At 37.9% G+C, this 14,801-nt stretch overlaps 1 protein-coding gene across 1 annotated transcript in view; it reads left to right on the top strand.

Moving 5' to 3' along the window:
- Positions 1 to 14,801, top strand: part of Arfgef1 (ARF guanine nucleotide exchange factor 1) — a 97,295-nt gene that overhangs the window by 20,867 nt on the left and 61,627 nt on the right. The window contains exons 6-9 of the mRNA XM_075971350.1: positions 3,141 to 3,417; positions 7,681 to 7,782; positions 12,274 to 12,449; positions 13,409 to 13,542. Coding sequence (XP_075827465.1) covers positions 3,141 to 3,417; positions 7,681 to 7,782; positions 12,274 to 12,449; positions 13,409 to 13,542 — 689 coding nt within the window. The remainder of the gene's footprint in view (positions 1 to 3,140; positions 3,418 to 7,680; positions 7,783 to 12,273; positions 12,450 to 13,408; positions 13,543 to 14,801) is intronic.

Here is a 14,801-nt window from a genome sequence, read left to right as displayed (position 1 = left end):
TGGTTCACAACATGAACCACTCTTATCTCCCTCCACACCTCTTTTTGGCCTCCTTGCATGTGTTGTACGGGGATATGATACACAGGCAAAACACCTACATACATACCAGTAAAACATTCTTATAAGAAGGAATATATCTCTCGGGTTCCTCCAGTGGAGGTTATTAATCTTTCTTTTTGGAAGGTATTTTAAGACTATGCAAATATCTTATTTTTTCCTTATACCCCATTTTAGTATCTTTCAATAGTAGATCTTGTTGGCATAATTCTTACTCTGTTGTTTCTTTGGTGTTATTTATTTTGTTTCCTTCCTTTTCTGTTTATTAACTAGAGTCCTCTTTTTGCAATTTCCCTATTTATTCAGGTATTCAAATAAAAACTACACCTGGGTCTTTATTCTATCTTACGTATAGTAACCTGATATTATCATGTTTTGCCCATGTTATTTCAGTTTGATATCCTTTAGCTCATTTGACAAGATCCCATTCTGTTTTAAATACCTCAATACTTTCCTAAATCTTAAGATGTTTTATGCTCCTTAAAAAAATACCCTTTGGGGGCTGGAGAGATGGCCCCAGCTGTTAAAGGCTAGGCTCACAAACAAGTAAGTTTCAGTTCCAAGCACCCATGGCTGTCTCTCCAGCCACAAAAAATAAAATAAAAAAATAAATTACCCTTTTGTAGGCAGAGTTTCTCCATGTCACAGCAGCTGTTCCCAAATAACCACTCAGAGACTTACTGATTATAAGAGCGCGGCTGATAGCTTATGCTTGTTTTTAGCTAACTCTTTTAACTTAATTAATCCATTTCTATTCATCTGTGTGCTGCCCCAAGGCTTGTTTACTTCATGTACGTACTTCCCATCCTGTTCAGTCTATGTCTCCTGGCATCTCCTCAGACTCCATCCTTCTTCCCAGCATCCTCTTAGTCTGGTTCTCCTGCCTGACTTTATCCTGCCTAGCTATAGGCCATTCAGCCTCTTTATTAAACCAATCACAGTGTACCCTGGGGCATGGCAAATGACCAGTCCACATTCCTAAAGAAATAAGACTTTTGAACTCCCAGTAGCCACCAACTGCCAGTGGCTCCTCAACTAAGAGTAATGCATAGTAATATTTCATTTGTATTTTAATAAATAAAGCTTGCCTGAGGATCAGAATGAAAAACAGCCCCATTACTCAGCCATACAGGCCAGGCACTGGTGGCACACACCTTTAATCCCAGCAGCCACACGAAAGATGTTATAAGTAAACCAAGGAGAAGACTAACATGTACTCGGTAATGGTCACATACAGGTGTAGAGATGGGTGGAGGAGAGACTAGAATAGGAGCATATTTTCTAGCTGGATTTGCTCAGAGACAATGAACATACTAGTTAACTCTGTTAAGTTCCACATCCACTGTAGCATGGGCAACCTACCAGTGGTGACATCTCCTAAGGAAATGTATTCTTTCTTTCCTAGTAGCCATTAGTTGCCAGTAGTTCCTCTGAGGGTGCAGAGCTCATGAGCTCCTCCTTCATCCATGCTAGAATGCTGGCTGGTTTGTTCTTGTCCGTATTGCACAGCTCTCTTCTAAACTCTTTCCATTCCCACTTCCCTGAGCCCTAGGTGGGAGAGGTTGGCATAGCTGTTCCATTTAGGGCTGAGCATTCAATAGACTCTTACTCTCAGTGCCCCAGTGAGTTATGACTTTCTACATTAACCACTGCCCACTGCAAAAGGAAGCTCTTCTCATTAAAGTGGAGAGCAGCACTGATTATTTTTTTCTTGATTTGGTGGCACTGGGTTGAAAGGTGATGCTCTCAGATTTTCGGGTATTAGCAAACTACATATGCTGTAGTGTTGGTCTCAGAATTGTTTTCATTCTAATTGTCATCTAGTAGTGCTTTTATTTGTAAAATAAGAATTTTGAACTATTAATTATAAGGTTCTTTTTACCTTTTTAGACTTTAGAATCAGTTAATTCAATTTTACTTATATAAATCTATATAATTCTATGTAATTTGAAATATTGCTGAAGATTATGAAATGATATTGATACTGTGAAATATTTATCTTTGTGGAAATTAATTCTTTGATAATCCTTCATATCAGCTCCTGAATGCTGAAAGAGATGTGTTAGGAGCAATAAAGTTCTAAAAAATAAAATCCTGGGATTCTAGTTGATGTTTTTATTAGCATCTTGTTAAGTGAGCCAGTTTATTAGGTGGTATTACATACACAAAAACGACAGATCTTCTAAAATAAAATTCACTGATTGACACAATTATTTTTATGATTTCTAGATGACTGGGCAAAATGATGTAAGCTCTCATGACAGTTTTACTTACTAAATATAGTTTTAATACAGTGTTTAAAAGGTGTTTGATATGATGATGTCAGAATATGTTACAAAAGGTTATGAACTGAAAAGTTCCTACCCGGTTTTCTCCATTTGATCATTCCCTAATCTCCACCCAATGTTGATGTTTCTTGTGTATCTTTCTATACTTTATTTCCAGGTTCAAAAACAAAAGGGAGGGTAGGAAGGAGAGAAGAGAGCAAGAGAGAGAGGAAGAGAGACAGAGAGAGAGAGGATAAATGTGAAAAAGTATTGTACTTTGTTTTTGTTTGTGGGTTATTTATTTGGTTTTAGGTAAATATATTATTGGCAGCAAATCAGTTACTATTTGGCGGTATTAAAATTATTTTCATTTAGATAGTATATTTCTCAGTATCAAACATCAAATACAAAGTCTGAAGAGAAGACTCAGTAGCTAAGAGCACTTGCTTCTATTCCACAGGACTCCAATTCAGTTCCCAGCATTCAAATCAGGTGGCTCAGAATCCAACTCCCTCTCTCTGGCCTTCATGAGCACCAGCACACATGTGGCATTCAGTCATGTGAATACTCACATGTAAATAAAATAGTAAAAAATGAACACCAAATGAAAGGACTGTGTCAGTGAAGACTTCCTCTCTGTTCTTATGCACCAATTTCCAGACTTCTAAGGAGTAGCATGGTTTCTTTTACTATATTTTACTTTGTACTATAATTCTCAAGCCCAGAAAAAAAGCATACATTATATAAAAAATTTATAGTTAGGTGAATTTCAAGCTACTTATTTTACTAATACTGAAATCATCTTGTTCTTTCCAGTTACAGGAAGCCAAACAAATGGAAAAAGAAAGGCACCGGCAGCATCATCATCTGTTACAGTCTCCAGTAAGCCATCACGAGCCTGAATCACCTCATCTTAGATATTTGCCTCCTCAGACTGTTGATCAACTATCCCAGGAACATGAAGGGGATCTTGATCCCCATACACACGATATGGATAAAAGTCTTCAAGATGATACAGAGCCTGAAAATGGATCTGATATTTCCAGTGCAGAAAATGAGCAGACAGAAGCTGATCAGGCAACTGCAGCTGAAAGTAATCTTGAGATGGGGCTGTGGGTGCTCGCATGTGAAGGGCAGAGGTGGGATGAGCTTCTGATGAATAGGGAAGGAATGACTTAAGGATTAACACAGACTTTGTGACGATTGTGAGCGTCTCTGTCAGTGGTAGAGCTAATTCTCCAACCTGCAAAGTCTCTCTTAATGATTCATTGCATCTCATGAGCATATGCTTTGTAGACTTCTTTCTAAAAAGAATCATAAACATCCGTTACAGAATTGCATAGGTACTCTTGTTTTCTTTTTTTACATTAGTTTTATACCAAAAGATCTACTTAGGGCTTTTAGAATATGGTTGAAAATTTCATGCCATTATTGGTTTAGGAAGTATCATGCCTGTAATCTCAGGATTTAAGAGGCTGAGGCAGGAAGATCATGACTTTGAGGCTGGCCTCGTGTACACAGCAAGAACCTATTTCAGAAAAAGTAGCAAAATTAAATCTAAAAACAATTTTGATTAACTAAGTAAATACAAAAAGTTCATTTAAAATATTTTTATATCTTTTTGTATATTAGTAAGGTTTATGTTCTCTTTCCATATTTTTCTTTTTTTTAATCTGTATATGCATGATTTGTGTGTAAGAGTGAGTGCAAGTGCGCCACAGTGCATGTACAGAGGTCAGAAAACAATTTTGGATGTCAGTCTATGCCTTTCCACATTTCTTAAGGCAGACTAGCTGGCCCGGGACCTTCCAGGAGTTCCCTGTCTCCACCTCACATCTCACTGTAGGAGAACTGAAATTCAGACAAGTGACATTTTATGCATTCTAATGATTTGAACTCAGGTCTTTATGCTTGTATAGCAGGTACTCTACCCACTGAGCTAACTCCCTAGTCCTGTGATACATTTTCCACAAAATTTTCTATGTGAGTGAAGTTAAATTGTCATAAAAAACTAATTTTTAGATAAATTTTTATATAGAAATAGGCACATGAAATCATTTTCTCTTTATTCTTTCAACCTGCCAGAGAGTTTGAGTTGTTTCCTTTTTTCCCCCTTAACTTGATTTGAAAAATGATAGACATTGTGCTGCTTTGTGTTGTAGATAGATAGGGCTTAGTTAGACTTCATCTAAAATCTTGGCTTTGAGGGAAAAACTCAACTCTTGACTTTGTTTTAAAGCTATGTTTTCTGGAACTCAGTAGTGGCATAAACAAATGTGTATGTGTACCTCCTTTGATGGAGGCAAAAAGGCAACCAACCTGAAGAAACGTTCCTTGGGTACTACCCATTTTATATATTTTATTTTTGAAATAGGGACTCTGACTAGCTTGGGGACTCCCCAGTTAGGCTAGGCTGGCTGACCAGCGACCCCAAGGATCTACCTGTCTTCACCTCACCAGAACTGGTATTCTAAGTATACACCACCATGCCCAGTTTACATGTATACATGTAATTCTGACTACTCTAACCTCTGTTCTCTATAGAAGTTCCTTTTCCTTAGACATGTTTTTGTTTTGTTTTGTGGCCCAGTGTGTTTAACCAGGGCCATCTGTGTGACTGGGTGTGTGACTCCATTGGAGTCTAGACCAGTGAGGACCCAGCTGATGTGGCAGTGACTCCCCAGTATCCAGAATTTATCAGTGATCACTAGTTCAGTCAGGCCTCAGGGAAGGACATCTCTTGCACCCCTCCCCTACCTGATTGACTGTTAACAGGCCTATTCTTGTGCTGGGTGTATGTAGACCAGTCCAGTTGCTTTGAGTCCATGGTTGGAATGACAGTATCATGCCTAGGAGAAAGATAGCATTCTGAGGCTCTTCTTTCTGTGTTCTACTCTTACTTTGTCCCATCCCCTTGTCTAAAGTTGACCCTTATAGGAGGTGGTAGAAATGTCTTGGTTATGGTGTAGCACTTAACTTCCATTTAGTCTCAGCACCTAGTATAGTCATGAGTTCCTGCAAAGAGGGTTTTCTCTGGTTAAGGCGAGAGTATCTTTTGCCTTTGACACCCAACTGGTGTTTTTTTTGAGGCAGTTTTACTCTTAACAGCCCTGGCTGGCCAGGAATGTGCTAGATAGACCTATATAGACCAGACTGGCCTTGAATGCATGGAGATCTTCCTGCTCTGTCTCTGTAGTGATGACACCTACCTTTTTCATGTGTTCTGAGTATCAAACTCAGGTCCTCTTGCTTTCCTGACAAGCTCTTTACTGATAGCACGGTCTCCCCAGTCTTCCTTTTGCTGTATTTGAAAAGGCTGCCTTAGGCAGAACAGCCATTCTCACTACAGGGTAAGCTACCAACTGGTGAACTCAAGTGCTTTGTCTAAACTGCTTTTGCCAAAATCGCTCCTGCTTTTCACTGCGTGTTTAAAGTTGATTCAAAGGACTGATCTCTGACATAGGCGGGTTTTTATTTGTTCCTTCATTTATTTATACATTCAGCAAACATGTTGAGCATTCTGTGTTTTATACTCAAAGTACTAGAATTTGGGGTTAAGATGATAGATATAGCTATTGCTTCTAGTGTGTTTGCTGCTTTTAGCCACCCAATGGATCAGATGAGCGTAAACAGGTATAATAGGTTTCCTAGAAGAGGCATGCTAGGAAGTTAGGCTGAGGAGAATTAGGAAAATACCTTCATAGAGAAGGCAATGATGCTTTAGTTGAGTTGTAGTAGTTAAAAATGACTAGAAAAAATGGAAAAATTTCCAACAGAAATAACACGGGCTATGAGACAGGAACACATGCATGTGAAAGGCACCACTAGATGTATGTCTTCAAGAAGGCAGGGTTATCAGTAGGGTGGTATGATTATTTTGACCATGAAGGCATTGTTCTAACAGCTGGTATAAATAAACCTTCAGTTTAGAGTGCGTGTTCTAGAGGGCAACTTCATTAGCCATGTGAAGTTGCTTTTAATAGCTGACTTCTCTACGCAGTTCTTGTGATTATAAATAATCACACATTTTTGTCAGTTTATGTGAAAAATTTAATTTACTGTTTTGTGATTTTGTATATTTACTTACATTGAAATTACAATTTTCTTTTTCTGTTGTTTGTGAGACAGTTTCTCTGTGTAGCCCTGACTGTCTGGGAACTTACTCTGTAGACCAGGCTGGCCTCAAACTCAGAGAGATCTGCCTGCCTCTGCTTCCCACATGCTGGAATTAAAGACATGTACCACAATTTTCAATTTCAAGCTGTTTTAGCAAACTGCAGCACAGAATTGAAGGCTTATAAATGGTAGAAAAAATACTTACCAAGACACTTAATGTTTTTAATCCCACAAAGGAATCTAAAGGCTGTTTTTTTCTGGTTTATGATCTAAGTATACTGATTGAACATACTTATTTAACAGATTTCCTATTGTGACAGTTAACTGTTTTGTAGAACATGGCAAATAGTAGATTCAAAACTGTGCAGTAGATTAAATAGATTAAAAACAGGGAGGACAGGCTCTGGGAAAACAGCATTGTTAATTCATAATCCTTTCTAATAGTCTGCATGGAGACCAGTGTAGACATTACTGTAGGCAGCAATATAAAGTTGGCCGCCATTTGTTATAGGGAGGTTTTGCCAGGTGCCTGGAGCATCCTAAAGTGCCAATTGAACCACCTTGAGATACTTTCAGCATTTCAAAAGCCCCAGCTGTAATCCTGTTTTGGTCTGTGGTCATCTGTACAAGCTATCAGATTCCATCAATTTCTTTAACTGTCTGAAACCTGTTTTCATTTTTATTAAATTATAAAATAAAAAACTTTTTAGCATGAATTCAGTTTTACATTGGAAATATAGATCCTTTTGTGAAGAAACAGTGAGCAGAATATTAGTATTGTCCCAGATGGCCCAATCTCTATCTCATTAAGTATCTTTGTAGTAAAATGCAATGCTGATATTTATATCAAAATAAGCTTCAGTTACTTTGATGCTAGATATGACAGTACAGACATGTCTTTACCAAGTACATGTTAATATGCACAGGGCATTAAAAGCACACATTACTTTTACATCAAAATACTCTTTGACATTTGGTTCTTTTTAGGAATAATCTGTGCACTCTCATTAGTTGAGTAGTAGTTTAATAGCTTATCCAATAGAACCTTGTTAAAATGGGTTTGAATTTTAAAAAATGCTTAAGTATTGTCTTGATTATGAATTCTGAAAATTTAACAATATTATAGTTTCAATTTTTCATGTTCATTTAATTTTTGTCCAAAAATCTTTTTCATTATACATGTTTGGTAAATGTTTCTTAGAAAGTTAAAATAATGTCTTGATTTTTTTCTCTTTCAAAGCATTATCTAAAAATGATATATTGTATGATGGAGACTGTGAGGAAAAGCCACATGATATTGTCCAGAGCATTGTAGAAGAAATGGTGAACATCATTGTTGGAGGTAGTGTACTTCACTTGAATTTAGTGTATTATTTTCAAGGGATTTCATCTGATCATACACGGAAAACCTTTAATGAAAATCCAAAGAAGTGAAATTCTCAAGTTACTGTTTGTATGTGTATGTCTGCCAAATGCAGTATGCCCTGCCCCCATCCCTACAGGATGCTTTCTAAGATTGCTAGTGCATGCTCTCAGCCCCCAGATAGCATCAAACCCAGTACCTACCCCTTTTCCTGTGCACGACTGCACAGGTGTGATGATGCCCTTCCCATGCCTGTGGTCAGAACATCAGTGTTTTTTGTTTTGTTTTCTTTTGTACTGAGACAGTGTTTTGGTATTAAAGCCCAGGCTAACTTTAAATTTGTGATCCTTCTGCTTCAGCCTTTCAAATGTTGGGAGAATAGCTGTGTACCCAGCTTCCAAATGTTGAGATCATACGTATTTGCTGCCACATTTGAATGAAAATCACGGTTTCTTAACATATATGGATGCTAGGCTTGAATTGATATAGGATCAGTGCTTCACCAAAATATTACACTATAAAATTGCTCTATATGGTCAAGTTTGTTAGGCGCTTCATGAACTCATGTTTCTTATAAATAGTATTATTATAGTGAAGGTCAGATTTTTGGTAAATCCATTGAAATTTCAATTCATGATGATATGCACAGGGTAAGCAGAAGATCTAGGGAATATATTAGATGCACAGGATGGATTTGAACATTGCTATTTAGCTGTAGTGACTTACCAGCACTCTCAGTAGTATTTCACTCCTTACCAAAGCTCCAGGAGCAGCCTTCATGTGATTGCCTTCTATCTTTTCCATTCATCATTTTGTCTAGCACAATCCTATGTTGTGGGCACAGTTGTATGTCTCTGTAAGGGGTAGAGTACATTAAGTTAAGATGCACCACACTCAGAAGGACAGGGATTGTGGAATGTCTGTGGATAAGAAAGAAAAGGTTACATTCCATTATCAATGAACAGTTACAATTCAGCGAAAAATGAATGATTTCTGCTTAAAATGAGCTAGCAGGACTTCATATAGTAGGTAAAACATACAGGGGATGACATGCATCATGTAGATAATGGAAGAACGGCAGTTATACTGGAAGAGAGGACTGGATTCACGTGGTGATTTGGTACAATACATGTGGTGCCATAAAATAGGAGAAAAATCACAGAAGCCGTTTAACAGGGTTATAAGCTACAGGGTTAGGATTTTAGATTTTACTCTAAGGACAAAATGAATCAGCATTGGTGATTTTAGAACAAAGAATTTTGATAAGAAGAGCTGTACTTTAAGAAACCAGGGCTGAAGAAAGGCAGACATTACCAGACTTGTATCACAGGAGTCCAGGGGTCTGGTCTAAGTGTAGTGAGAGTGGAAATGAGAGAAAGCAGGAGTGGTAAATAAGGTAACAGACTAGAGAAGAGAAAGCATGTATGTCGCAGGTTCTAGGGCTACTTCACAGTGTACTGCTTCACTGAGAAGACTCCAAAGACTCAACAGAGAGTTAGTTGTCTTCATTGATAAGTTTTATTATAGCCTAAAGTTTTAGAGTAGTACCATTAAAGGAAAAGGTAGATGAGATATATGAAGTAAAGTCTAGAGGGAACCAGGTATCCTCATCTTTCATGATGCCGTTCAGGGTATTCTTAATTCCTCCAGTTTCAAATTGTGGGATATTAGCAAAATGTTTCATATGTATTTGAGATTTCAGGTCCATGGATATCTCATGATGTAAAACGTGTTTAGTCTAATTCCATGAGTCTTCGAAGTGGTAAGTTATAGCATTGTTTAAAGGTCTTCACCAAAGCAAATTCATAACCGTGAGTCCCTTAAAATTAAAACAACAAGCTATATAACTATCCTTTCCAAAGGGAGGACTGGGAGCAAAGAAAAGCTGCAGCCCATCAGGACAAACGTCAAGTCCTGGCTAGCTGTTGCCCTCTGGCTTTGTCCATGCTCATTTTCTGGCCAGACTACAGTTTTCAAACCCTTATGTTGGGTTTTTTGTTTTTAGTTTTTGTGGGTTTTTTTTCCTCTCAGTTCTAACTACAATCTGACTACAGGCAGCTAATAATCACTATGCTTGCTTGACTGCTGAACTGCCTTGAAGTTTGTTTCACCAGGTTAGTCTGTCCCTGTAAATTCTACATCTTACAGAGTTGCAGGACAAAAACAAAATGTAGGCAAGTTTGTTTGTTTGCTTTTTTTTTGTTTTGGATTTTTTCCCACCACATTGTAGCATGACTGACTTCTAGGCCAATTCCTGATATTTTCTTGATACCACACAAGTTCCTTCTTCACTGGCTACTCATTTATCAGCATTCTGGTTTTCTGACCTCCCACCAGAATTAGCCATTAGCGTCTACTTAGAACACTCTAGGCCAGTAGTTTTCAAACTGTGGGTCATGACCCCATTTTGGGGGACAAATGACCTTTTCACAGGGGCCACCTAAGACCATCGGAAAAGACATTTAGATTGCAATTCTTAACAGTAACAAAATTACAGTTATGAAGTAGCAACGAAGTCATTTTATGGTTGGGTGTCCCCATAACATGAGGAATGGTATTAAAGGGCTGTAGCATTAGGAAGGTTGAGAGGCATTGCTCTAGACCTTAGATGTAAAACAGTTTGAGAAAGCAGAACACTGCTAAGTAATCACACCTGCAGCTTTGATGGCAAAACAGCAACTGTTATTTCTTACTACTCATTTTTTTTTGTCTTAGACTTTTTGTCCCAATAACAGATATCTGGAAGAACTAATATAAGAGGAGGAAAGAATCATTTTTGCTCAGTCCAGGGTTGTCAGGCTCCATGGTGAGACAGAACATCATGATGGGGAAATATGTGGTGGGTCAGAGCAGCTCATCTCATAAGGGACAGAAAGCAAAAGGGTGGGCATGACAAGACAACCTTTAAGGACATGCTACTAGTGACCTCCCTACAAATTAAAGTGGCTTCCAAAGGTGCATCAGCAACTGGAGGCTAGGCCTTGAACACAAAATCCTGGTAGATCTGAGTCACAGCAGGTAACAGTCTATTTTAAATGGTAGTTAAAATCCTAAGGTTATCCAATAGGAAAATGTAGAGACTAAAGCAAAGCCACTGTGGTATTAGGAATATTAATTAAAGGTATAAAACATTTTAAACTTTATAGAAAAAAAGAAAAGTGTTCTATGCCCATATATTCTTTTAAAATAGTGTATTATAGGCACATGCCTTTAATCTCAGCACTCGGGAGGCAGAGGCAGGTGGATCTCTGTGAGTTTGAGGCCAGCCTGGTCTACAAGAGCTAGTTTCAGGACTGGCTCCAACACTGCAGAGAAACCCTGTCTCGAACCCCCTGCCCCCCCACAAAAAAAAGAATTAGGTCCTGGAGCATTCTAAGCCAGTGTTCTAGTATTGAGGTACATCTCCAGCCCCACTTGTTTTTATATATAAAGTATTATTGAAACACAGCCATGTTGCTTTTGCAGTGTCTTCCATAGTTAGACTAGAGACTGACTTATTAACCCTAAGATATGTAAACATTGCCAGTACCTAATATAGGTATAGGCTAGGAAGTAAAAGTTCTTTCATTGTTCTGCAACATTTCACATAGAAAAATCTCAAATCTAGAGGAAATGTCAATGAATAGGATTATAAGCACCTTTGTCTGGATTTATGAATGAATACTTTTGCTACCTTTGCTTTATGTCTTTATACACACATCATGCATATATAGGTCTTTGTTGGACCATTAGAAAATTGGCTGTGTACATTATGACATTTTACCCCTATATAATGCCCAGATATATTTTTAAAGTTAGGACATTATTATATGTCACCTCAATTTTATTTCCACACACAGGAAAACTGCCACCTTTTAAAAGAGTATCTAATACAGTTAAGAGTTTTCCCACTTGTCCCAAAATGTGCTTCTGATGTTCTTTTCTTCCTTCTTTTTAAGCCCAAGACCTAATCTTAGCATTCTTCATATTCTTCTGTCTGTCTGTCTGTCTGTCTGTCTGTCTGTCTGTCTATCTATCTATCTATCTATCTATCTATCTATCTATCTATCTATCTACATATGTATGTGTTTGATCTCTTTAGTTATAGTCCTCTGACCTTTATCAAAAATAATTAGTATTTGTTTGAGAAGAAATGAATAATAGCTGAAGTTCAATAAAATTTCTCACTGTGTAGTGTTCATCAGAGCCCAGTTTAGGGAGCTAGTGTAAATTTAAAAGTAGGCCTCTGTCTGTGTACATCTAGAATAGCCTTCTGTCAGATAAGTGTGCTTATTCACAGTACAACTTACAGACCATGTTGGGAAGCATGCCAAGTGCATGTTGCACCACAGTAAATACACTACCTTTTAACAGTGCCCATATGTATTTCACTCTGCTTTCTGGCCACTGTTTCATTTTAGATACTCTATGTTTTTTAAATGCACTCTGGTTTAGTCAAAGATGCTTGAGTGTCTTTTCTTACCATTGTAGATATGGGAGAAGGGACTGCTATAAGTGCACGTACAGATGGCAACATTGGAACTGTAGAGGATGGTAGTGACAGTGAAAACATTCAAGCAAATGGAATCCCGGGAACACCGATTTCTGTTGCATATACACCATCGTTACCTGATGACAGATTGTCTGTCTCTTCCAATGATACTCAGGTATATATGGGGTGAAGTGGAGAGAAAGAAATGGGTGGACTGCCAGTATCTTGAGCAAATCTTCCCAGTTGATGCTTTTGGCTGATTTCCATTTGTGGAAATAAAAGGCTGGGTTTTGAGTGGATTTCTTTCTTTCTCATTGCTATAACTTAGAGCAGTTTGTTCTCTTAAGATGTATTAATAGCTACATTCCAACTGTAAGTTGTGTTTCATCTGTGTTCACAATCCCTCACCCACATTGAAGTTTACGTTTAAGAGGAACATTCTTTCCATACATTCATGGGGAAAAATTTTACAGTATCATAGGACAAGGGAAAACTTAGGAATGTGAAACATTTTATCTGAGTCTCTGTGCAGTCAGCATGGACGGGAGTGGCAGGGCCTTGCTCATGCCTTTCTGCTTTCCGTGATTCTGGTCCTTCTGTGTGAAGAGGGATTCTAGAGGGTTTCATGATTGGATTGATTTTCACCAGTAAATGACTTTAAAGATTACTCCACTGTCTTACTCTGTCAGTGTCAATTAAAAAATATGAACTGGTTACATTTTAGGAGTATGCCTGATGTCAAAGAGGGATTTGAGGATTTTTTTTCTTTGTTTTTTGATACAGGATTTCTCTATGTAGCCCTGGCTGTCCTGGAACTCACTCTATAGACTAGGCTGGCCTTAAATTCACAGAGATCCACCTGTCTCTGTCTCCCAAGTGCTGGGAATTAAAGGCATGCACCACCACCACCAGGCCAAAACCGGAATATTTTAAAGACTATATTTTGAAGGTATTAATTTAATATTGGGTATGAGACTAGCATATCAAAGATCAGTGTGACAGATTCCACTTCAGGTTGTTTTTGTACCAGTTGGGGAGAATCCCATATCAGAGTCAATTGAATAATACACTAGAAAGCTAAAATGATTTACATTGGGATATGTCTTCATTTTCATGGTATATTAACTTGTTTAGGAATCTGGAAATTCTTCAGGACCTTCACCTGGTGCTAAGTTTTCCCACATTTTACAAAAGGATGCCTTTCTAGTATTCAGGTCATTGTGTAAGCTGTCAATGAAACCACTGTCAGACGGACCACCAGATCCAAAGTAAGTCACTTCGCTTAAGTTTTTAAGCTTAAAACTTACTGTTAATATAGTGTTTGGGTTCTCATTTGTTCTTCTGTCCTGTAGAATCTTGAAAATTTGCTGAAGGGAATATTTTATTTTAAAAAACACATACCAAAAATAGTAAGTTCAAAAACTATTGAAATATATACCTTTCACCACCCCCAAAGGATGGGCAGCAATAGAATAGTGAATACCTGGTACACAATAGGTATTAGTATATGTTAGCCAATGAATAAATCGGTGTTTGATATTTTCACATTTTGAGTAACTTTGGAACTATTAATGCCTAATGAATTACCTTACGATGATTTCTGTTGACACTGTACTAAGTACTCTGATAAAAGCTAATTATCTAATTCCCATTAAATATAGTTTGTATTTTGGATGCTTGTTTGTTTGTTTTTGATTTAAGCTAGAACCATCTAGGAAGAGGAAGTCTCAGTTGAGGAATAGCCTCCTTTAGACTGGCTTATGAGCAAGACGCTGGGACATTTTCTTGATTGATAGTAGATGTGGGAAGGCTCAGACTTCTCTGGGTGGTCCCAACTCTAAGTCCTGGGTTCTAAGAAAGCAGGCTGAGCAAGCCCTGAGAAGGAGACTGGTAAGCAGCATTCTCTCCATGGCCTCTGCATCAGTTCCTGCCTCTAGGTTTCTACCTTGAGTTCATGCTCTGGGTTCCCTTGAGGATGGACTATGTCAAAGACAAATGAACTCTTTCCTCTCCAAGTTGTTTTTGATCAATTGAGAAGAAACTTTTTTGAGGTCTTTAATCCATTTGGACTTGAGTTTTGTGCACAGTGATAGATATGGGTCTATTTTCATTCTTCTACAGGTTGACATCCAGTTGTGCCAGCACCATTTGTTGAAGATGCTTTCTTTATTCCATTGTATACTTTTAGCTCCTTTATCAAAAGTGAGGTGATCATAGGTTTGTGGGTTAAAATCTGGGTCTTCTATACGATTCCATTGGTCGACTTCTCTGTTTTTATGCCAGTACCACACTGTTTTCATCACTGTAGCTCTGTAATAGAGTTTGAAGTCAGGGATGGTAATGCCTCCAGAAGATCCTTTATTGTATAGGATTGTTTTGGCTATCCTGGGTTTTTTGTTTTTCCATATAAAGTTGATTATTGACCTCTCCAGATCTGTGAAGAATTTTTATGGGATCTTGATGGGGATTGCATTGAATCTATAAATTGCCTTTGGTAGAATTGCCATTTTTACTATGTTGATCCTCC

Source organism: Microtus pennsylvanicus, chromosome 5 (genome assembly GCF_037038515.1).
Source record: "Microtus pennsylvanicus isolate mMicPen1 chromosome 5, mMicPen1.hap1, whole genome shotgun sequence".
NCBI classification, from domain to species: Eukaryota; Metazoa; Chordata; class Mammalia; order Rodentia; family Cricetidae; genus Microtus; species Microtus pennsylvanicus.
This window is presented reverse-complemented; position numbering and strand designations above follow the sequence as displayed.